General features: G+C 41.1%; 1 protein-coding gene across 1 annotated transcript in view; it reads left to right on the top strand.

The window, feature by feature from the left end:
• Positions 1–25455, top strand: part of NECAB2 (N-terminal EF-hand calcium binding protein 2) — a 374877-nt gene that overhangs the window by 185862 nt on the left and 163560 nt on the right. The window contains exon 4 of the mRNA XM_077831510.1: positions 21348–21373. Within this exon, the coding sequence (XP_077687636.1) occupies positions 21348–21373 (26 nt within the window). The remainder of the gene's footprint in view (positions 1–21347; positions 21374–25455) is intronic.

The raw sequence follows: 25455 nt of genomic DNA, 5'->3' as shown, positions 1-25455 counted from the left end.
TTATCAGCTTAGGTTAAAAACTTCCCCAAGGTACAAACTTTGCCTTGTCCTTGAACAGTATGCGGCCACCACCAAGTGTTTTAACAAAGAACAGGGAAAGAGCCCACTTGGAGACGTCTTCCCTCAAAATATCCCCCCAAGCCCTACACACCCCCTTTCCTGGGGAAGGCTTGATAATAATCCTCACCAATTTTTACAGGTAAACACAGACCCAAACCCTTGGATCTTAAGAACAATGAAAAAGCAATCAGGTTGTTAGAAGAAGAATTTTAATTAAAGAAAAGGTAAAAGAATCACCTCTGTAAAATCAGGATGGAAAATAATTTACAGGGTATTCCGATTCAAAACACAGAGAATCCCCCTCTGGGCAAAACCTTAAGTTACAGAAAACAGGAATAAACCTCCCTCTTAACACAGGGAAAATTTACATAAAAGATAAACTAATCCGCCTTGACTGGCTTACCTATACTGGTTGCAATATTGGAGACTTGGATTAGGATGGGTTGGAGAAGATGGATTTCTGTCTGGCCTCTCTCAGCCCCAAAAGAAAACAACCACATAAGCAAAGAGCACAAACAAAAGCTGCCCCCTCCCCCCAAGATTTAAAAATATGTTGTCCCCTTATTGGTTCTTTGGGTCAGGTGCCAGCCAGATTAGCTGAGCTTCTTAACCCTTTACAGGTAACAGGATGTTGCCTCTGGCCAGGAGGGATTTTATAGCACTGTATACAGAAAGGTGGTTACCCTTCCCTTTATATTTATGACGCAGGGGAAGTCATTTCAGCAGAACAAGTCAAGCAGAAGGGAAATAACTCTCACTCACATGGGCCAACAAACCATTTACCGAATGCATCGGCTGCCTCCACAGCTTATTGGATCACATCAGAAAAGGCACTAAAGGGTTGTAATTCTGTGTGCTGAATAAACCAAGGTAGTAATGTGGGATAAAAGGGAGCATATTAATCCCCAGATGTTTGTGTGTAGACCTCTTTGTCATGTGTTGGACCTGGGTACTATGTATTCCTTTAAATAGTTTGGGAACTCGCAAGTGGGCCTCCATATCTTCTATTGCGGAACTCACTAGGTCCTAGCAGAACAAAAGTGTATATGTGTAGCTAGATCTTGTATATTGGAATATAGTTAGTGAATATGGTTATTTGGAACTAACTGTGTCTTCTCCTTCCTTATGTTTTGTGGGGAGCAAAGGCACAACACACTTAAAAATGGTAATTCCCTTTTTGGCTTCTCATAGTTGAGAAGTACTAGCTTCAAATGTTGCTGGCTATTTCATGGCACTGGGGGATCCAGGTAATAAAGATTAACTTCACAGGTACTAAAAGGAATAATAATTGGGTTAAATTTATGAGGCTAATAAAAAGTGATTGATACTGATCTGAACCAGAGGAGTTGAGTGCTCTTATGGGAGTTGTATGCTGCTCAACGGATGGAAATGGCAGAATTGAAGCAACACATGTCCCCTTTGCTCTGTCTCCTTTTGCATTAGTATTACAATATGCAATCTGAATATAGCTGGGGAATGAAGCAGGAAGGTTTGTGTAGGGTGTAGTGAATGAAACAGAACCAGAAAACAATGAGAATAAAAACAGTTAATACTGAAGAGCTATTTCATGTACTGAGAGTTGACCATCATTCCCACTTAATGAGACAAAAAATAGTTTGTGACCATTAAGACTGCATCATAGAGAAGATGCACAAGGGTTAGGGTTCAAACTGAACAGCAACCTTAATTCTGAGACTTCCGGACATGTGAGTGCTTCATATAGTAATCTTAATGCTCTCTTAGCTTCGTTTGTATATGCGTCATTATTGTCACAAGGGAAACGCAAATGTATTGCAGTCCATCTTCTGCAGACTACATCTTTTCCCCATTTATAATTAGCATCAGCACTAGACGCTATAGCAACAGCTTGTATACAATGTGGTATAAATCAAGACATCTGCGTTCCAGTATAGCACACGCTTTTTAGACCCACGTTTCTTATAACTATGATAATTTGACTGTGGAATTCATCTCTACTTGCCATAAGTAAGGCTGCGTTTATGTCACGGAGGTCATAGAAGTCACGGATTCCGTGACTTCCAGGGACCTCAGTGACATTCTCTGCTTCAGCCGCAGGGGCTGCAGGACTCTGGAGCTGACAGCCAGTGGGTCCCTGGCAGGGTTCGAGGGACAGGTGACAGCAGCGTCAAGAGACGGGACTCCCCGCAAAGTTCCAGTGACAGGTGACAGACTCGTGAGGGGCCCTCCTCAGGGTTCCAGTGACAGCCTCAAGCAAACGGCTGGGGTGTCCCGTTTTTCTCTTTGGAGCAGCTCCCTGCAGCTCCCAGCCACCATGGGTGGAGGAGGAACCCCACAGCTCCCAGCCACCACAATGGCAGGGGAAAACATGGAGCCACAGCAGCAAAAGTCACAGACAGGTCATGGCTTCCGTGAATTTTTGTTTATTGCCCATGACCTGTTCGTGACTTTTACGAAAAATAACCATGACAAAATCTGAGCTGTAGCCGTAAGTAATCAATTACTAATTAGCAATCAATGTTAATCATTCTCATTTCCTTAGAAACAGAGTTGAAGGAAATAGACTTCATAGTGTATGTAAATTCCCTTTCCTAAAACCTATATCCCTTCTACTGTTGAGAAGAGAAGTTGAGGACACTGCTCCAACCTTTATCTCACACCTCCTGGCACATTACCGAGTGCATTAGCAGCACTGCTGTTTGTCAATAGTGTGGTTACAGTTACAGGATTTCTTCTCTAAACCAATATTTTCCAGTGTCGTGATTACTGCAAAACTGTACTCTGGGCTCAATCACAGTAGTAAAGACAACATTTTTCCATCCATGTTTTGATGGAAAATCATATTCTTAGTTTTAAGTTGCTCAGAAAGACTTTTTTTCTGTAGAGTTCAACTTGAAAAACTTTAAAATAGCTTTAATTTCTTCAAAAAGGAACCGCTAGACTTTAAAAAAAAATAGATTGAAAAAATACAAAGTTCACAAACCATTATGGGGGAAATCCATTCCACTCTCACACAGCTCAGTAATCAGACACTGTGCGGGTGGTGTGCCAAAGCACTGGAACTGAAATGGTTGTTCCTACACCATCCAGGGCCAGGGTGTTTTATGGTTTTAACTTTTAGTACTCATGTTTCTAAGCTTTTCTCCACAACTAACGGCCAGAAATGATTTAAAAAAAAATAAAAGTAGAAATTCTCATGTAATCATCTGACTCCAGAAGCCGGGGCTTTAAGAACACCACCAAATATCATGAGAGTCTTGATAAAATCACAGCAGTTGACAACAGTGATGCTGTAGGGATCAACCCTCCACTGACAAACGAATAAATTAGATAACCTCAGAGCCAGGTCTCACTAACTTCTAACATTATTATTTAATAACCTAAGTTGATAGCATATAAATATGTAATGTGGTCTATGAAATTTCAGTTTGAGCAAAGCAAGCCTTTTTGGAATAACTGAGATAACTGTGAGGGAATGCGCAACTGTCCCGAGGCTTGGGGTGTAATTCAGACCAGTGAGGGGCTCTGCGACCACTTGCCCTGTATCCCTGGGTGCCTCACAATGCTTTGTTGCTGTTGCTTCCAGTCTGGGATGCTCTCAGCCAGCCTACCAGCATGCAGGTCACACCCTGAGTGTCTGTGTGCTAGATAGCCGTGGTTCAGCAGCTCTGACCGCAGCTGCCTGTCTACAGCCCCACTCTGGCTTCCACCAGCCTTGGTTACAACCAACAAGGAGACTCCAGCACACTCCCAGCCCCAAATTTCCAAAAGCCATGTGCTCGGCAATGTCTAGCCGCCTCCTGGGCAGTTCAGAAAAATAATAAAATTTATATGTTCCTTTAAAGAGACAAAAGGACATCACAGCTTATTAATTTAACTGGGGTAAATACACCCTTCCCTGTAAATGCAGCACTGAGTTGGTTTATAGTTAATAAATTTTTTTTGTTTTAAGAATAGGACATGTGTTAACTTATGCCAAATAAAAGGAATAAAGTTAGAAAGGGTCTTAAGCAAATGAAAGTCAAAACACACATCTAAAAGTCTAAAATTTAATCTAGTATGGTACAGGTTTTGTTCAAGATGGTTTCTCTCACCAGTCCTTCTTCTTTGCAGCCATGGTTGAATTTCCTTCAGTCAGGACCTTCCACAGAAGTACAAGATGTTGGCTTCCTTGTCTTTCTAGGTGAAGGATCTTTGCCTAAGCAGTTTCTTACCTGTATTCAGTTTCCAGAGGTTTCAGCCCTTCTTTGGTAGAAGGACCCAGTTTTCACAGCTTGCAAGAGCTCTTGTGTCTGCCTGTCTGAAAGATGCCAAAAATGGCTTCTGTCCTTGCCTACATTTTCCAAAGTTCAGTGACTGTGTTTCAAGAGGCAGGATGACCTCACGCTATTCTTCCCTTCCTGTGAACTTCCTATCCCCTTGCTGATTTCTACGACAATGGAGTCCATTGTTTTTGGTCACACCCTGCTTCATCTCATTGCAAACAGGTAGATAGCTGCCTTCTGTCCTGTCTGGGAGGGAACCTGTTTCTCCTTGCTTGGCCACAGACTTTAAAGTATAATATTATTAAGTATCCATATTTCCTCATATAGTATTAAAACATACATTTCATAATGATCATAATGATATTAATCACCAATTTGTTAGTAGCTTTCAAAAACCTTCACTCTGTACACTTTTATAATGCAGTGATATTGTATACAATCAGTTGATTCAGTTACTTATTACCTGAGGTTCAGCTCCCCTGGCTTTACAAACTAGTAAACCTTAGCAATATGTTCTTTGAAAAGTAAAACCCCAGATCAAACTTCTCTCTTTTGCTGGTGCATAGACACCATGCTGTCTTCTCCCGCACTTGTTAGCTTGAAAGCTTTGTTTACCCGATATTTAAATATACCTTTATAGTCTCTGCCTGATGACTGGGCTGGTCAGAGAAGCAAACAAAGGTATGTGTATCTAGGGCAGACCTGTTTACTAACACCCCCCCCTCCAATATGCCTGATTTAAACACATTTTAGTCAGAATCCCTGCATATATCCATAACTCTTAATACACACTGTGTATATACATTGCACAAGAATATTAATGATCAGTGAGTTATTACTTCTCAAATGATAACTCAAAGGGCTTATTTGGTACAAAGATTATTACAATAGTGTGTAGGGTGTGAATACGGGGTCCTTCAGGTCACAACAACTTATTGTTAGGCTGAGCTGCAATCCCTGTAAACTTTACTGCCATGTGCTGGACTTCTAAAAACAAGGCTGCTGCTCGCGTGCCCTTGAACTGTAGCAGCCTGAGTTCTGCCGCTGTTTGCAATACGTAACGTCGGATGTTGAAAATTGGGGAAATTCTGTGAAACTCCTTAGAGTTATCGCTTAGAAAAATCCTAGTACTCCTCCTCTGATGCCGTACACAGAGAAGACACTTTCAAATGTCACTGTCACTTCCAGTGTCATGTGTGCTTGACCTCAAACTTAAGAACGTCCCATTGTACGTGCGAATCAAACTAAAGCGATTAGGTCCTGCAAACGTTTCAGCTCCAGGCTTCCCAGAGCGTTCCAGGGTTACGAAAACTTCTTGGCTAGGTTGGCTCTAATCTTCGGAGCGATCAAAGCTACCTCACGTACCAATAGCACGTGTTTGCCACTTACTGGAGCAATGGCACGCCACAATATTGTATTAGTTGTACTAGATCATACACAGTATGGTACACTCAAACCTCAGGGCATGAATCTTTGTATTATTGCAGTTGAAGTACAGGACAAAGTACCTCCTGAATTGATTTTATACAGGAAGCGGGGCTATTTGGTAGCAAATAAGGGGCACTCTTTAAACTAAGGGATACCTGGTTACCAGAACCATGAGGGTCAGTTTGCCATGGTTAAATGAACAAAGGTTTAAACTGGAATATGTTATGAATACTGACTGTGTGCATGGGACTCAGAGCTGCAGGTGACTGACTGCAGTTCTGATCACTGGAGAGCCCTGTATCACTCCTTGGACTGTTTGTTGATATTGGCCAAGGTCTTTCAAAAGTGACAGTGATTTCTGGGCAGCTCAGTTTTTGGGTGTCTGACTTGAAACTCCTTTAAAGGGCTCTAGGTGGCTACTAACAGGAGTGGGTGCTCAGTACTTTCTTTAGGAAGATTTAGACCTTTTAAGGATGTCAAAGTGAGTCATACAAAATCATCAGTTACTAATCACATTGTCTGGGGCTTTGCTAATATTCTCGCCATCTCGGGGAAGCAGAAGGGCAATCCTTTTTGCAGCACACGATAGGCTGCACAAAACAAATGTTGCATCGACGAGGGTTTTCCTACAAATGTTCTAAGCAGGGAAGTAATTGCAACTGCAGCTGCCCGGAAGGTGTTAGTGGTAGCCACATGTATTGTTTACTAATGTCTTGGTCCCTTGTCATATGGGATAATGATACAGTAAGCAGTAATAGTGAGATCCAGCAAAAAATGTTAAAGTAATAATTTGCAAAAAGTACATTATTTGTGTCATAGCAACAGTAGCAATGGGAACAGAGGGACAGAGACAGCCTGGTGAACAGCAATTTGGGTCATGGAACGTATTTTGAAAGCAGCATATTTATTCCCAAAATGAGCACATTCCTTGGCCCTTACCTGACCTCCTCCTAAGGGAAACGAAAGAAGGAGGAATAGAATGGGAACACAACTATGTCAGCATGAGAAGGAATGAACTCGAAGCAATTGGAGGAAAAATTTCTACTTCCATCCTCAGGGACCTTCCATTTGCCTTCACTGTCTTTCCAGCATAGCACTGTACCTGACCTGAGCTCTCCATGAAAGTTCCTGAAGTTTAGCTAGGATACTGTGCTAAACAACCACATTTGTCTAAGACTTTGTGCTTTGTTCAATTTTAATTTCATTCATGGATATCCTGGCTGTGATTGACTGGCATCTCTATGAAAGAAGCCATAATTCTTTTTCCTTTATGCTAGTTGTTTACTTTTTCCCAACTTAGGTTGAACAGTAAAGCTGCACCTGGCCACTTCTCTTACAATCTGGCCCTAAATCTATAAAATCCTTCTAACCCCCAGGTCTCTGAGCACATGTAGTGTGGATGATATTGGGAGCTCAGCTTTCCAGTACTTAGGTTGGGAACTACCACAGTAAACTTAACTAATTTAAGAACTTATCTGTCCACCTTAGGGTTTTATCCTGCTGCTCAGACCATAGTATCTAAGCACTTTCTACATACAATTAATAGCAAAGTCCCTAGTGGACTTCATGGAGTCCCTAGTCCTTCTCCTTTTTCAGGGTGAAAACTCGGCTTGGGGCTTTGTTTTGATTTGCGGGGCGGGGGGGTGGTGTTAGATTTTATTAATTTACTGTTTCAGTTCTGTAAAGGTAAATGTTAGGATTTTTAATACCATCTCCATATGCAATTCTAATGCTATGCAAATTGTACAAGACTAAGGCAAAATAAGCCAAAAAATCAGTTGCTTTTGAGTAAGGCTAGGATTTGGCTCACTATCTCTTTGTCTGTGTCATAGTAATAAGGGGAAGGAAATAGCTGTACAGTTTTTAATATACTGTAAAATAAGCTTGCAGTGCACCTTGCTTTGGTGTCAATATTATGGTGTGCTAAGAGGCAACTGATTTCTGGGATCCAATTTAACATAACATCACATCACAGGATTTTGGTTTACGCATTTCATTTCAGAATTATGAAGTAGGAGTAACTACACGTTGGATTTCTTGAATCTTGTGACAATACAGAGAGCAAGCTGCAATCAATGCGCAATGAAGCTGGAACCCTGGCATATTGCAAATGAGCTGTAACTGCTCTAGGGCTCTTTGCATTGCTGCTTTCACTTTGAAAAGCTGCATGAAACTGAAGGGAGTGAAGGAAATAAGGTGGGGAGGGAGGAATTAGAGAATACCTATTAAAAGTAATTGTATTGCACCAGTGTCAAGGCACCCAGCCAAGGCTGGGCCCCCATTATGCATACGACATGGAGTAAAAACAGTCCCTGCCCTGAAGAGCTTGCAGTCCAAAGAGACAAAACAGACTAGGTGGTGGCAGAAAGATGCATCACAGAGCGTGAATAGAATGGTGATGACTGGCAAACATTGATAGATTTAAAAATAAAAATTGTTGTGGGTTTTATATTTTAGCTTTTTATATCCATGTTTATAATGTTTTATGGCGGATTGGGTGAGAAGGGGAGGTAGGAAGGGATGACTTAAAGGGAAGGTGAAAGAAAACTCAGGGGAATGGGCGGAAAAGGTAAGGAAAGATGGAGGACAGGCAGAGTGAGGCTAAAGAGAAGAGGCTGAGCACGGGTGCAGAAAGAGGATAAAGCAAGCAGCCAATCAACAAAGGAGAGAGAATGTCCCGCATACAGGCTGTAGATGTGTAGAGAACATGTAACTGATTGATTGATTTCTGTCAGCTCCCACAGTGTGCTAGGCAGCGGTGTATTAACGCCTAGGCTGACAAGGCCTAGGCCAGGGGCGGCAAATTTATAACAGTCAGAGGCTGCTTCCCCAACACCGGTTCGCCTGCCCCTGCCCCAACTCCACCCCTTCCCCACCCCCATTCCCTGCCCCATTGGTCCCCTTCCCCAAATCCCTGCCCTGGCCCCACCTCCTCTCCTGAGCGTGCCGTGTTCCCCCCTCTTCTCCCTCCTTTGCGAAGCTGTTTTGCACACAAGCACTGGCTGGGAGTGGGGAGAAGCAGGACCCGGCGGCGTGCTCAGGGGAGGAGGCAGGGCGGAGGTGAGCTGTCCAGGGGGGCCGGCAAAATCTTTAGTCCGCCACTGGTGCTAGGCACTTTCCAAACATAGAACGCACCATGATTTCTACCCTAAGGAACTCTGTCAAATGACAGATCTCTAAACAGACAAGGTGGGTGAGTTCCAGTAAAAGATATTACCTCACCCACCTTGTCTCTCTAATACCCTGGGACCAACATGGCTACAAAAACACTGTATACAGATCTCTAAACAGTTGGTGAAGGGAAGAGAAACAACAAATATTTAGGTGTGTTAACAAATATAAGTAAACAGAACATGGAAAATTATACCCAGTTACTCTCAAGCATGTCATCCGTTATCAAGCTCCTGTCTCTCTCTATAAGCATGAGTAATTAAAATATTAAATTGCAAGGATTTCAGGATGATACAGCAGCTCATCTTGCTTATTCCATGTTAAGCCTGCTGTAATGTGCCACATCCTATGGAGAGAGGCATTTTCCCTTAGCGATTTCAGTGTAAGGAATGCAGGTGAGCTGTAGCTCACGAAAGCTTATGCTCAAATAAATTTGTTAGTCTCTAAGGTGCCACAAGTCCTCCTTTTCTTTTTGCGAATACAGACTAACACGGCTGCTACTCTGAAATCTGATCCTGATTGTAGAATGAGTGCTCCTCTCTCCGGCTCCTTGGATGGGACTTTCAGGCAGAACCTTTCACTCCGCTGCAGCCCTGTTATGAATTGCTGGTCCAATTATTCATTCCACTGAATAACTGAGTCATGGTTTTTATATAGCTCTGGATAGCTGAGCATTCTTATCACATTTAAAGTAGCAGCAAGTGTTGCTGTCTGAGACCAGGGTGCGACGACATTTTAGGAAATATCTAAAGTATTATCATTAAACTTTAACTTAAAAGAAAGCTGGTGGACGTAGGAATAGACAACTTCTCTTTACCTTGTCTTGCATGTATTTTTCAAAGGCAGGCTTTGGCCAAGAAAGACCACCTTTTCCCTTCAGATTTGCATGTTCAGCTGCAATTAATTTCAATGGGATTTAAACATGACCATCTGATGCGCAATCTGGCTCTAGAATTGAAAAAGGTGAGACAGTATGGTCTAGGGGGTAGGGTGCTGGATTGGGAGTCAGGGGACTGGAATGGCCCAGCCTGGCCTGGCAAGTGATCTTAAGCAAGTCATTTCCCTTCCCTATGGATGTCTATGGATGTCTTGTCTTTTGAGACTGTGAATGCTCCAAGGCAGGGACTGTCTTTTCCTATGCATTTGTTCAGTGCCAAGTATGTTGGGTCCAAGTTTTCAGTTGGTGTCTCTAGGCACTTCTGAAACGCAGATAACATTAATAATCATTAATAATAAGCTAGTTCTGGGTAAATTGTAGGTGGTGTGATATGTTTTTTTATTTCATAAAATAGTTTGACTGGAAAACCAGAGCGTTTCTGAACTGTGCTCCCAACAGCTGTAACCCACCATTTCTGGAACTGGTCAACAATGAATTATCCTATGAACAATGACACGTGTGCTCCATGACAGGTAGCAGGGACTGGAGAAACATTCTGCTCTTGTGTGTCTCACCAGTACCTGATTTATTTTTTTAGAACACATAAAGAGAAAGTCAAACATCTAGCAAAGTAATTTAAAATGTAATTTTGGTCTCTTAGCTAAGTGACGTGATTGGAACTTCTCCAGCTAATAATGAGGTCTCTAAGCCTTATTCCCACGAGTAGCTCACTGACTTCAGACATGTGAGGACTCGTGTAATGGTGCAGGACGAGGACCTTTGAAGGAAAACTGGGGGAAAGTTTTTTGTTTGGGTGGAATGCCAGAGTCCTGTGAGGTTGAGAGACCTGGAATTCTGAAAAAAACTTGAGGCAATTCACCCATTGTAGCTTTCCTTTGAGCATATAATTTGTAGGATTTAGATTTAAAAAAAAAATCATTGAAGAATCCAAACCTGGAGGTAAAAAGTAAAGAGACTTGGGCCCTTTTGATATTTAATTACCATCTGTCTAGAGAAGGAACTGCCCTTCCAACTATATGGACCCCAAGAACTTTGAACTACAAGGTTCTGAGCAAACAACTTCTGCAGCACCATTCTCTATAATCCTTAAAAGGACAATCATTCGGTTGGAGGAAACTAGCATTAGGTTGTTTCAGAAAAAAGTTCTGCCTATCCCACTTTCCCACCTGGTTTGTAGAAAGCCACATCTTGTAGCAATGGTGGCTGTGCAAACAAACATTTACGGTAACTATTGCTTGTATTACAGTATGACCTAGAGGCCTCCACCAACATAAGTGCCCCATTGTGCTAGGCAGCATAGACATATATACTAAGCAGCAGTCCCTGCTCCAAAGAACTTACAGTCCAAATAGGCCAGACAGATAAATGGTGGGAGAAAAGAAGTACCATTTCCATTTTTCATGTTGGGGGAATGGAGTCACAGAGCGGAAGTCACTTGCCAGAGGTGACCCAGGAAGTCAGTGGCAGGGCTAGAAACTGAATACAGTTCATTTGAGTCCCAGTCCAATGCCTTCACTGCTAGGACATCATTACACTGTGATGTTATATATAAATCAATTATGGGTGTCCAGAAAGATAAGTAAAATAAAGCTGTTACTTTAAAAAACTCACTGTAATCTTAGTGTGAGGTCTGCCGGTTGGACATGATTGTCACATTGGGTCACATCGGGTCTTTAAAGTAGAATCAGAGGTGTGCAGGGGTAGGAGGATGAAAGCCATGGCTCTAACTTCTCTCTGTCCCTACTTGGGATGATTTGTGCCTCCTTGCAGGGAGCAAGGTGTGTTCATAGAGGGAACAATTTAAGCATTCTTATGGAGGGGAGGCGCAGAAGTTAGGGATAGCTTGTTCCCCACGCATTAGGTCCAGAGGCAATCTGGCTCAGCGCATTATGGCTGCTGCTATTTTGACTAAAAGGATCGTCAGAAACAATAACATTTTCCAGCTGCACCTGATGGTTTTAGGTCTTTGCCTCTAAAAGTATTGGATGGGCTTGAAAATTAATTTTTTCTATTCTCAGGTGAAATGGCACAAGAGGCTTCCCAGCAAATAAAACAAAAGCTGTGTGCTGGAGATGCAAATAAAAAGAGAGAGGCAGTTTCTGAAGACCTTCCTTTTCCTAATGGGGAAGCCTGCCTTGAGGCAGCGGTAGGCTGCTGCAAGGCTTTCATCTGCCAAAGAAGAAAAGGTTATTAACTTCAGCTGAAGCTGATCAGGTGTTGATTGACATTTGAACAGCCCATCCAGAAAGCAATTTGCATGAGAAATGTGCTTTGAAGAAGAGTCTTTGATGTATTTGCATCTTGTGAATTCACATTATTTTTCGCTTACCCTTCCCATTTTCATACATGACGGCTCCTTTCCATTGATTATTTGAAAAACAGAAATGGGGAATTTCATGCTCCACTCTTCCATCTTATTCCTTCCCTCTGAACCAACTTTTTCTGTTCTCCTTAGTAATAGAAGAAAGGCCAATAAAAATGCAGTGATAAAAGTGAACAAAAGGACAGCAACCTTTGACAGCCCTAGCACTGTGTAGGAGGTCAGAGGAGATGGCTATAAATCAGAAGAGAGAAGGAATGCAAATGCAGTAGTGCCCGAAAATATGAGGAAAAGAGATGTTAAATGATCACACAATGAGTTAGTGGTGTAGACCGGAATATACAGTCCCCTGTGCCAAACCCTAGAAAATCTTCACATCATTGGAAATAATGCAGCAAATCTCCAATCCAGATGTGGTTTAATATTCAGTTTGCAGAAAAACTGCATACAAGTGATACATGATACAAAGTGTGTTCAGTACCCACATCAGGCACCGTGTCTAAGCACTATTTGTGAAAATAAATAAAGCTGCCAGACAATTCTTCGGGACATGCTTTTGAAGCACCCAGTAGGAATACCCTAGTAATCCTTTTGTCAGAATCACTTCAGAGGAGGAAAATAATATGTGTGGAGATATATGCTGGGCTTTGCCTCTGGCAAAACATCAGCATTAATCAATATTTAGCACCTGAATTCAGAGGAAGAGAGAACCCTGATCTGTACTAGCTCTTCAGTTGTTGTTCAGATTTCTCGATTAAAAGTTGTTAGGTTAGAATAATGAAGAAGAAATGGACTAGGAGGCTGGGATATATATAATATATACAAAATCAAGTATTTGTATTCTGAATGGAAAACTAGTGAAGTTAAATACCTCTGACTCTTTTAATTTAAGGTATTGTACAGCTCCCACAATGTTTAATGTATTTATGGTCACAACACCCTGTCAGGTAGGGCAATGCTGTTATCCCTGTTTTACAGATGGGGAAATGAGACAATAAGTGAGTTGCCCAAGGTCACACGGCCAGCGTTTGGCAGAGCACGATGTTGAACCTAGTTCTCCTAAGTCCCAAGATAACACCCTAACCACTAGACCATTCTTTCTTTCTCTGTTGAAGACGTGATGTTGTACTTACCAAAGCAAGCAGCAGCTGGAGGCAACTCCCTGCCATTTTCCACCAACAGTTATTCTCAGCCAAGCCCTTAGAACATTTGTTATAAGCCTTTTTTCTCTTCTCCCTGCCTCATTACCAACCTTTCCAGAGACAGCATGAACACTAGTCCTCAGTACTAGTCAATGAGCCTATTCTTGGGCAATGGAGGACTGAAATTTGGCTCCAGGTGTCAAACTTCCAGATTGGCAGTGGTGCACGCACATATGTTCTAGACGTAGGCATGCAAATCTTCTGCTATTGTGCACTCATATAGACATGCATATGCAGAAACCATGACTTGTGCACGTGCATCGGTTGCATCTGTATACCTACATTGGCTAGGTGCACTTTTGCATGCACCCATTTGAAAGCTTGATTCTGTATTGTCGGTTGAAGAGCTGGAATAACCAAGAGGGACATGTTAAATTTTCTAGTGACTTCATTCTCAGAGCTCGACTATGGATCAGGAGATCCTGCCCCACATTTGTGATGTGGAACTAGGTATGCTCTGAGAGAGATTCATGGAAAATGCCTTGGACGCTAACTTCACTGGATGGGGGAAGTCACAATTACCCAAGCTATACAAGAAAGCTTGACTCTTAAAAGGTTTGAAAGATCACTTTCTTTATTGTGGTTTGCACTTTGCCTAGATAAACGGGAAGTGTTCCCTGCAGAGAAAAATCAACTAGGTGAAAGCTACACTAAGGAGAAGAGCTGTGTAATACTCCAGTCATTAATAATGTCTTCTTACAAAGTTCTACACGAACATTATTATATTTTTTCTCATTCAGTCTGTGTTATGACTTCAATAAATGCTTTAATTAAATACGTTATTAATGGGAGTATGGTTAAAATTATAAGAAGATTCTCAGACAGGCTAAGAGCTAGTCTGATACACTTTAAAGTTTTTTTTCCCCCTAAAAATGAGAACGGAACTTTCTGTGGGATTTTTTTGAGCCTTTCGGGTGATGAGGTTGACTGGAGGAATTGTTCTTCATTATGCTCAATTTTTAAAATCCTGATTCTGCAACTATGTTCTTGTTAGATCTCAGTAGCTTAGCAAGGTTAGGCCTGATCTGTGCTCGGATGGGAAACCTCAAGGGAAAAGCCTGTAGTGCTGAAAGAAATGAGTGGATGGTTCAGTGGTAGGAACCATCTCTCCAAATCATCACTGCTCCAGCATGGTGCTAGGAGGTGCTGCACTGTTGGAGGTGCCATCTCTCCTGTGAGATTTAAAACCCAGATCCTGAACACTCCTTTTTCACAGGCTCTGGGGTATCAACGTTGGCTTAATAAAACACTAAGGTAATTACATTCTACCTAAATAACTTGTAGCTGCTGTTTGTTGATATGCTGTACTCTTCACTGTTCCTGCTAGGTGTTAATATTCCACCCTAGAAGTGGTTACATTTCAGTGATTATTCAGGATATGCCTTGTCATACACATTGAGACCCTTCAGAATGAAACTATTTTTACAATATTAAGGTTGAATATGACAATGCAAAAGTGTTGGGGTATACAAAAATTAAAGGCTTGTTAGTAACACCTTGCTTAAATTGTGAATACTATGCATGCTTAAGTATATATTTAAAAGCTTAACTAGTAGTTAAAAAATACTATTTACGTGCAGTGTGGGTGGTGTGAAATTAACTATTGCACATACATATTAGAGAATCAGTTGATTTCACAAGCTGTATGGTGATGTTATTAATCTGTGTTTGAAAGATTTTTTTAAGAAATCTACATAAGACCAGGGGTGCCCCAACCTATTCAGATAAAATAACTAACCTGAGCTTAACTGATCTTTTGAGGAATGGAAAAGCTTCTGCTAACTTTTCATTTTCACAGCTCTCTCTGTAGGGACTCATAGGGGAAATGAATATGGTGAGAGGACCTTTCTGGCCTAGTCAAAGATAATAAGAATAAACATATCAAGAGAGCCCACTCTTGCTAGATTTTCCAGTCTGTCTGTTGCTCTAAAACATTTGGGTGAGCCTCTGAATTTTTAGGTGCTTATCTGAACCTAGAACCTTTTGAAGTTGGTCTATCAGTATTTCCTATCATCGGGTGTCTTGTTTCCAGGGGGATCTGTTCAGTGTTTGTTGATATGCATATGTACATCAAAAGATCAGAAACACATGGGTTAGACCACTTCTGACATAGCTTATGCTATTAGGAGTCAGTAAATACATTTGTTAGTCTCTTAAGTGCCACAAGGACTCCTTGTTGTTTTTTCTAGTAAAAAATAATTGGCTCTGTTCCTGAAGCTAGTAGGTTTCCTTTTTGATAAAAGATGATGTGATCTTTGGGGGGTTAAGGACTGTGTCCACCACTCAGTTTGGAAAGCACGTCACACCGATTGGGTGTTACTACAAACTAATTATAATTGAAGTGCTAATTCACTGTTAATCTCTTACATAATACTTAATTCTGGCATTTATTGAAAAGCATTCTGCAGTCAGTGCATGAATACCATTTGGACCAAGACTAAAGGAGGCAGATGGAGGGTTTTCCCAAGAGACAAATATTTCCCCTTGTATTGGATTTGATACTGAGAGTTATGTAGAAAAAATGGCATGGTACTGCATGCCAGGGACACCCATTGGCTTAGATCCAGGATGAAACTCGGGGTGTAATTTTCAAAAGCATCTAAATTCCATTTTCAGAAGTGACTTAGGAGCTTAAATCCCACAGTGACTTAGGCTCCTAAGTCACTTACATGCTTTTGAAACCCTCCCCCACAAATATTACAGTTGTCCTTTCAGCAAGCCAGAGCTCCAGAGATGAAAAGGCTATTTAATTAACTCACTGCATCATCTAGCTTGCTCTGTTGAGCTTTCAGTACACAAGGGCCACGCTTGCTACATCCCTTTTGAATTATTTCTGCACTGAAAAGGCTTCTCCTATTTTCTGTCTGAGTTTTTTCTCCAAGTGAATTGTTAAGACTCCAGTTAAGCAATTACTTGCTCCATAAATACTTTGGACTATTCTCTCTAAAGTAGGCTAGACCATGCAAACAAAGCCTCATGTCTGCATGTTTAGCATTTCAATTGCAATTTTTTAATGAGAAAATAAAATGAGTTCATGGAAATTAACTCCCCATAGCCCTGGAAATTTTATAGGATTCAGTGAACTAGTCTCACAGTTCAGGAGAGATGATAAATTTCAGAAGGAATTAAGATAAAGTGACAACTTTTTAGCAGAAGAACCATTTTTAATCCCAGTAATAAACAGATGCTCAAAAGGTTTTCATAAATCTGTTCAGCAAGAAAATAGAAATTAATCTCTCTCAACACACTTGCTGCCCAGAACGTTTATCGGGACCAAAACCTGTGCTAAAAATATTACAGGATTCGAGAGAAGATGGAAACAGGCTAGTTGCTCACTTGGCTGATAAAAAATGAAATCTCCTTGAAGAGATTATCTGCAATGTGACTTCTCGGGACATACACAGCAAGATGCCTTGGCAGAGATTCAGCTTACCCAAAAAAATAGGCTCCTATGCCCTTCGTGACTCTAGACTAAGGCGATGTCAGTATCTTCACCGCAAGCACATTTGGATGAGGTTCATCATTTTTATAATTCACCCATAAAGATCTATCTGTATTTTGAGCACCAGGGCTGAGTCTAGAGACCATTCTTCTTTATAAAATAAAACAACACTTTTAAAACCCAACAAACAATATTGTTATGTAGGATCATATGCTTAAAACGGTTAAAATAAGACAGCATTATTTGTGTGAATTGACATCCCTTTGTTTATGAACATATAGAAAGGAGAAGCAGCCTGTTCCTACTATTCAGAGAGTATATTCAAATGTACCATGGAAAGTAGCACCAAGAGCAGAGAAAGTTCTGATTCTTCAGTGGTTACCTTGTTCATGTATGTTGACTGAATAAGAGATTTGTGTCTCTCACTGTTTATTGAATAGAAGGAATCCAAAGACAGGAAGCAAAAAACTGCCAATGGGAGAGAACATCAGAAAAAGATGGCAAGTGGGGGACGTACATGACATGTGGAGAGGAAAAGAGAGTTAAAGTAAAATCCAGGAATGACATTGACTCCAATGTAAGTTAAGCGTTAGTACAGCTCAGTCCTTCTGTATGTATCTACAAAGCAAAACACAGAGCAAGTATATATGGTGGAAAAATCCAATCTGGAAAACTGAACCTACGGAGGAGAACTGGTATATCTTTGGTCTGTAGCGAGAGGCACAGGGGCCGTATGTCTGCGTCTTGGCCCCAATTCAGTACAGATTTAAGCACATGTGTAAGTACATGTGTAGTCAGCAAAGCACTTGAGCACATACAAAAATCTCATTGAAGTCAATGGAATTTAAACATGTGCTTAAAGTTAAACATGTGCTTTAGTACCTGACTGAACAGGGCTGGACTGCTGAACTGGGGCTCCTGAGAGAATTGTGTGGACAGCTGAGTGGCAGTCAGGTATCTGTAAGGACTAGTGTCCTGGTACAGTATGGGGGCGGATCCAATTCCAGCTGCTGGATCCAAAACCAGAGGGTGAGGGGCCTATGGGAAGACCAAGCTGAGAACTAGAGTGAAAAGAAAGGATGACAGCCTTCTTTCTCCATTTGCCCTGCAAATATGGAAAAGTTCATCTGGAAAGATTAAGGGCCATATTTTCAATAGCTTCCCTTTTGCAGGTGCAACTTGTCCCTCTAACATTTTGCATTCACAATCAAATTGCAGAATTGGAGTATTGTTTGCCTCTATAAGCACAAATCAGGAAGTTAGTGGTGAAAACTTGCACCCTTAATTTCTGTGTTTAGCTGTTGGGGAAATGTAGGAGCAGATTGCATTGATTCTTTTCAAAGTTAGCCCCTAAATATCACCAGCACAAAAAGAGTTACACACACACACAAATATGTTCCTAGCTGTAACACATCAAGCTAGAACGGAAGTGAACTCCAGTAAAAAGATGGCAAGGTGCCAAAGCTATAGTCATTTGAATTCCTACTGGTAGCCCTGTGAGGTGGTGGTAGGGTGGGGGGAAATTGCGCAAATTAACCCTTATACAAAAAAGAGGTGCTTGTGGAAATAATTATCGTTAACAAATAAACTTCTTTAATATGTTTCAATACGAGGCTGTCTAGTTAAATCTTTAACTTCTGTACTTAAACAATTAGGCCAAACCATGTGTACTTAGAGCTGACCTAATAATGCCATCTGAGTACAGAATGTGAACTGACCCACAACTTGCAGTGCAGCTGATTTTAGAGTCCAGTGTTTTGTTATAATATGTGGCTGATTTACTCATTGGGGTTCTGATCCTGTTCCCACTGAAGACAAGGGCAAAACTCCCATTGATTTCAAGGGAAACAGGATCTTCCTGGATTTCTTGGTATCTAATAAAAATAGATTTGTGCAGTATGAGCAGAGTCCTCTGTCTTATGTTATTATCGATGGCTATAATCAGTTTGGTCTTTACTATTAAAAGGTCAGCTAGTTTATTAAGACTTTAACATCATTTTCAATAAGATCTGACGCAGTTGATGACCCTGACATGATATAGGACAAAATCAATATACCCTTTTATAATTTCAAGGTAAAAACAAGGACTTCAAAAGGCAGTAACTTTAGATTCAACTTACTGTAACAGATGCAGAGGTCTGTATTTTGTTTTCCACTCCCCTAAGTTAAAACAACAAAATGCAATTTTTTATAGAAAGTAGAGCTGATTGAAAAATAGGAACCTATTTTTGTGACAACTAAAATTTTAAAGTGTTCAAAATAAACCTGCTGTTTTTCAAAAAAAAAAAAAAAAATCCAAAACTTTTATCCCACTTTTATTGTGTTTAAACCGAGTTTCTCGTAAACAAAAAATTTCAGTAACTATTTACAAAATGTTTTTGGTTAAGTGTTTGCCTTTTTTTATTTTTCCCCATAAATTATCTGTTGGCAACACCATCAACTTGTTGTAAAAAATTGCCAGTTTGAAAGGTATTTTTGATAAAAAGCTGTTTGAACAATTTTCACCCATTCTAGTCCTAAGTTGTTGGCTGATGTCTAAGTACAATATTAAAGTTTGATTGTGCTGTTCTTCGGGAAGGTTCTTGGTTCGTTGACTGAGCTCAGGGGAACTCCTTGAGGAAGTTTGTTCTAATGTTAAACAGTCTCCCAAGGAAAGTGGTGGGTGTTCTGTAGACTATTCAACTCTGTGGAGAATTCTCCACATACACAGCCAGAAAACAGGGATGGGTGACCGGAATCAAGATTCACTTTCTCTTCTTCCCACACCCCCTTCCAAGTTTTTACAACTTCATTTCCCCCCACTCTCCCAAATCATTACCAAAGTGGGAAACATGTTTGGGACCTTTCCTGTTCTCTCTGTGCTCCTGTAAAGAGGGCTGTCACAGTAGCTGTCACAGCCGCGCTAAACACCTGGAGAAAAGAACAACAGTGAAAGGTCAGGTTTCAGAGTAGCAGCCGTGTTAGTCCGTATTCGCAAAAAAAAAAAAAGGAGTACCTGTGGCACCTTAGAGACTAATCAATTTATTTGAGCATAAGCTTTCGTGAGCTACAGCTCACTTCAGGAAAGCTTCAAAGCAGGGAGAAGGGAGGGCCTCAGCAAGCGGGTATAAGAAGGTGTTGGGGAAAGAGACGGGAAAACGTCAGTGATCCAAAGGAGAGTATGAGAAGAGAAACCTACCAGCAGCCAGGAGACCTGAACCCCCTTTGTCTCTCAGAATCTGTGAAGGAAAAACAGAATTTCGAGAGAATGGGAGAGACGTGGGAAGTGCCGGATGCGTGTTATTGCATGGCAGAGATGGATGCCACTCTTTGTTCCATTGCGGAGCTGATGTTGAAACTATCATGCCATATCTGCCAATGGCTGCTTCTATCTGAAGCCTTCCCAGGGCTCAGGATACCATCTGTACTTTCAGAGAGTTAGTAGGTGGTGGCAGTAAGACAGAGAGAGACCTCTAGTAATGAAATAAGTGTTTAAAAACCTCTTTCTCCATATTCTCCTTACACTGACAGGTCAGGCAGCTCAAGAATGAGTTCAGTTAAGCAAATAGCTTTCCAGGATATAAGTGGATTGATAAAGAATAATTCTATTAAAATGTTTCAAATTCCTTTCAAGTCTCAAATGGGGATTGCAATAGTAGAGGGATTTGAATGACAAATAAATTAGTTGCAAACTTTTATTCCTGATCTTGTGCGCTTCATGTGTGCATGCCCTGTTTACATACATGTAGTATGTACATGCATAGGGGACTGCATTGTATGCAGTAAGCTCAAGGATTGTAGTTATACCTGGCTTCTACGCAGGGGGACAAGGGCTAGGAGGCTCTTTGCTCCCTCAGGCATTCAGAACACACATAGTCTAGACCATCATTCTTATGAAAAGAACGTTTTACAAAATGTAAGACTAGAAATGTGTCCATTGGTTTTTATTTTTATTTTTTAAAATCCATTAAAAGCTGTTACTGCTAAGCAAGTAGGAACATAGGAATTGCCAGACAAGACTGGAGGAATGATCCAGTAGTCTAATATCCCATCTGAGAATGGCCAGCACTAAATACATTAGAGAAAGGTGCAAGAATTCTTGTAATGGGCACTTGAGGAGTAATGTGACCAGAACGGGAAGCTGCTTATATAGTCACACTCTGGCAAATCTCACAAAAGTTCAAATTGAGAAGAAAGTCCCGGAGATAGTAATGGGTGCCTTATAAATGCTTATAATTATTAATAATATCACAGCTCCTTCCAGACTTGGCAGCCGAGGGACCTCTAACCACTGAGCCTGTATTATGTGTATCCAGATTGTATTATGTCTGGCTCCGCTGTAAGAACTTATTAAAGGCTTGAAACCATGAAAGACTGTTAATAGCTAGCTGGAGGGTGGTTTATCAGAAGTGTAGGTATTAAGCAGAGATGGGATTGAGCTATAAAGTTGAGATCTGGATCAGAACTTTCCCAAAGTTTGTGAGCATTTGTTCCATCTCTAATGATAAACCTAGGAAAATTCTACATAAGTCCTTTATTTTTCCTTTACATTAAACACTCGTTTTTCTGCTTTCTCCCTTTACTTGCATCTTCCGTCTGACAGCAATGTGGATACAAAGGAGTTGTGTGGTAAGTACCCTTTCGCTACCTCGATAAAAGCACATTTTAATGTAGACTTTTCTTAACTTTATTTTTAACAAGGCTCACACATACTTCACTCCAATACAGAATGGGGCCAAGATTTTAAAAAGCGGGATTAAAGTTAGGCGCATGAATAAGTAATGGGATTCAAATAGGCTCACAAATTGCACTTTCTGTTGACTTCAGTAGGAAAAATTGGGTGCTTGGCAATCAGGTTGATTAGGGGGATGAACTTTAGGTTTTTAAAATCTTGGTGTAAGTGAATTAAAGAGTGGGGCATGAAATGGGGTGGAATATAGTCAATCATGCCCCCTTTTAAATCACTCTCTACCTTTCATACAGCAATATTCACTTCAATCTTGGATCCCTTCCAGTGAAAGTAATTACTCGCCCTAGCCCTTGTGCTTTAGCATAGTTTATGGTTAACGTCACTACGCAAAGTTTCCCATTACTGCAGAGGCTCTTGATAAACTGGTTCCTCAGGTATCAAAGGAGCCTCAAATAATGGAGGGGCTGGGGCCATTCTACACTGACTAATCAACTGGACGGACCTTGCACTCCAAAGGGAGACTTTAGGTAGCCGAATACATTGGTTCAGGGCTGAATCGGGGCTCTGCACAGGGATTGGTTGCTGCCACCCTTCTTTGATCATAGCATAATAAAATGTCCCCCCACTCTCCTCACTAGAGCCTCATGTTAGTTGATCAGGATTCCACAATCTCTATCAGCCTATGCATTGGAGATGTCATTAATAAACTGGAATCAGGGGTTGTGTAGAATGTGTCTTGCCGTTCCTGAGCTGTGAATTCTTAGAACATATTGTACTGGCTTTCTTGTTCAGCAATAATGCTGGGAAAGTTTTACGCAGTTTCACAATATAGTTAATGAGCACAGAACTGTACCCAAAAATAAGCAGATAACATTCAGTAATGTGTGGTTAATTTCAGGCAATGCCTCATCTGCAGGCTTCAATAAAACAGCATTACTTTATAGTACCAATTACATATTTGTCTTTAGGCAAAGCTTAATGTTTTACAGCGGGTAGCCTACAGTACATATAATCACCAGAGCGGCCCCCACTGTTCATAGAAATTAGAGGTAGAAAATATCTATAAGGACATTTTATCCAACTCCCCAGCTAGAATAGAGTGGGATTATTTCCTACAGTGAATTCTCAAGTGCTTTGTCTAGATTTTAAATGACTTATGTAGCGGGGCTTTTACTACTTCCCTTGGGGAGATTATTCCTCAGTCTAATAGACCCCTTGCTGTTAGGAATTTTTTTCTGCTGTTCAGCCTGGAGACGTCAGAAGTTGTTTGCTTTTTTGTTTTCCAATACCTTGTCAGCTGCATTCCCCATACCTCCTTCAAGATGGCACAAAGGAACAATTACATTAAAAAAGGAGCCATGTAGAACAACCTTCACAATGCATCCGTGGCTTTACCATTATAGCGTTCACAGATCCCTCCAAAGACAGCAATTGTGTAATTAAAAATCCAGCATCTAGACTCTAATCAGACTCCGGCAATCAGTGCTGTGCTCTCCGGTGGGTTTGAGCTGATCTTATGGAAGTTAGTTTTTATTTTGAACAGTGTTAAAGACTTGTGTGTCCTTATTAGAGTGCCAGGCCTTGTCGACCGAAGAAATTGCAATAGGCTGGGTGGGTGCTAATTTCAGTTGAAAAATGGCTTATTTTGGTTTAGTTTAAATCAGTTCCTAATTCATTTGTACTACACTTAAATAAGACACTTTTCAACTGCAGTTAGTATCTGCAAAGCCTTTTGCAACAGTTTAAAACTAAATCAGTTTAAAATCACACCTTAAATTAGAATGGTGCAACCTTTTCGTGTCAACAATCCCATGCTTGTAATCAGACTAGGATACCTTTGGAAAAAACCTTGAGCTACTTGTTAGGCATGGTTTATTATTTAGCAAAGTGGGGTAGACTGAGACAAACCCATTATTCTGGCATGGAGTTCAATAGGGGGAGTCATACTAAAGACAATTAATCAGATTTTGTTTCCTAACTTACTTTGAGCCAATTCCTAGGTGCACTGAAGTTAGCTTGTTCCATTCATTGAAACTGACATATGAGAAATTGAGTCTAGAATGATATCTCTTGTTTGTTTTTCCACTCCACCTTCTTTGTTTCATTGGTCTTCCTTGTTTCCCACCCCGTTAAACTAGTAACAGCAGATCACATTATAAACTTAGATTGAAAATAGAGGTAAAGCAGCATTGTTTGATGAGACCTTTCTTTCTCTGACAATCCTATAAAACAGAAAATTATACAGCTGTTGCCCAGGGTGAGATCACATTACCAGGGAATGGAGAGTATATGTGGGTTTGATCAACAATCCCTGTAATTAAGCTACTTGGAAAAAAGAGTTGTAAGTGTCTGTTTGTTTGGGGGTAGTAACATATGTTCTGATGAAGATGGTTTTGCAGCATTTTGCTGGGCAAACTGACGAGCAGATTTTATGAATAGAAATAAAATCTCATTTGTCCTACATTAATACACACAATGTTCTTACCTGTTCAGATACAGGTGGATCGTGATGTTGCAGCAAGCTTGTGTTTTGTGTAGTCTTGGTTCATTGGATGGCCATGCTTTGTCTAACTCACTGGAAACAATTATTTAGTTTTAAATTATTCTGTTTTTAAAGGAGTAGGAGGGTGGGGAAGGAACAACCATGTGAAATGTACAATAGGATTTCCTCTTGTGAATAACTCCATTGCAAGGGTGCCAATTAAGAGGGGGTGGAAGCCTCCCCGCCCCCAGTTTCATACCGGGAGGTGTGCAAGCTCCCACGTGGAGCCCTTAACTACAGCACAGCATTACTGTGAAATGTAAGTTCTGCAGAGGGGAGGTGCCTCTGGGCAGGGAGTCAGGATTTTGTTTACAAACAGAGGCAGGGTGATTAAGAGAAGAAAGGGCTAGTGATTAAATTAAGGATATGGAAGTTTAGCCTGTGAAAAAGGAATGGGGGGCAGGGGAGGGATGGAGGAAGGAAGGAGGGGTTGTTTTAGAGAGAACACAGTGGACTCCGAAAAAATACAGAAAAGCACTGAGCCAAATTCAGAAAAGGGGGAGATTTGGAGGCATAGGTGGAAAGAAGGAGCCAAACCCAGGGAAGGGCTAGCAGTGTATAGAGAAGTTCCCACTACCTGTGGTACTTATGTGGCTCTATCACCATAGTATCCGAGGCTGCACCTCACAATGTCTAACGTATTTCTTCTCCCAGCCCCTCGGTGAGGTAGAGCAGAGCTATTATCCCCATTTTACAGATGGGGCACTGAGGCACACACAGACTAAAGGCCAGATTTTCAAAGGTATTTAGGCACCAATGAGATTTTCAAATGCACCTAGAAGGTTAGGTGCTTTGTAAACCCTATTAGATGCCTCACTGCATCTTTGGGTACCTAAAAACCTTTGCAATTCTGTCCTTAAAGCACTGGCCTGGGGTCAGAGAGGAAGTCCATGGGGGGAGTGGAACCCAGGTCTTTCAGGGCTAGCTCCCTATCCAGCAGACCAGCCTCTCTCTCTGCTGCATGCTGAAAAAAAAAGAAAAAGAGAGGATTCTGATAGATGGGAGCAAAACCAAGGCAGCTGGTTCTCTGAGACTCCAGCGAACGGTCCCAGGATGGATGAAAAGCATGAAAAGCAGCCCTGTAGTTAGGAAAGAGGTTGGAGAATGAGAGTCAGATGAGAGGAGATCACTTAACTCCCACGGGGTGGTAGATTCTGCCCCAGGCTGGGTTGTACAGCAATGGCTGCTGGGCAGTTTTACATTTTAACTGAAAACCATTTTGTTCGGTCATTTTTTCTTCTGAGTTTGAGAAACGGAAGGAATGAGAAAGTGTCGTATAATTATCCGATGCGTTTATACCTCAAATTCTTAGGGTTTCAGCCGCATTCAGGCCAATTCCAGAACAAAGAACAGAAACTGCATCCACAGAGTCCATAAAGTCGACGATTATTGTCATGATTTTCATTATTCATGGGCACCATCTGTGTGCTCAGCACTGTTCAGAATATGCCAGAAAATCCAGTCCCCAAGCTAAGGCAT

Source organism: Eretmochelys imbricata, chromosome 12 (genome assembly GCF_965152235.1).
Source record: "Eretmochelys imbricata isolate rEreImb1 chromosome 12, rEreImb1.hap1, whole genome shotgun sequence".
Lineage (NCBI taxonomy): Eukaryota > Metazoa > Chordata > Testudines > Cheloniidae > Eretmochelys > Eretmochelys imbricata.
This window is presented reverse-complemented; position numbering and strand designations above follow the sequence as displayed.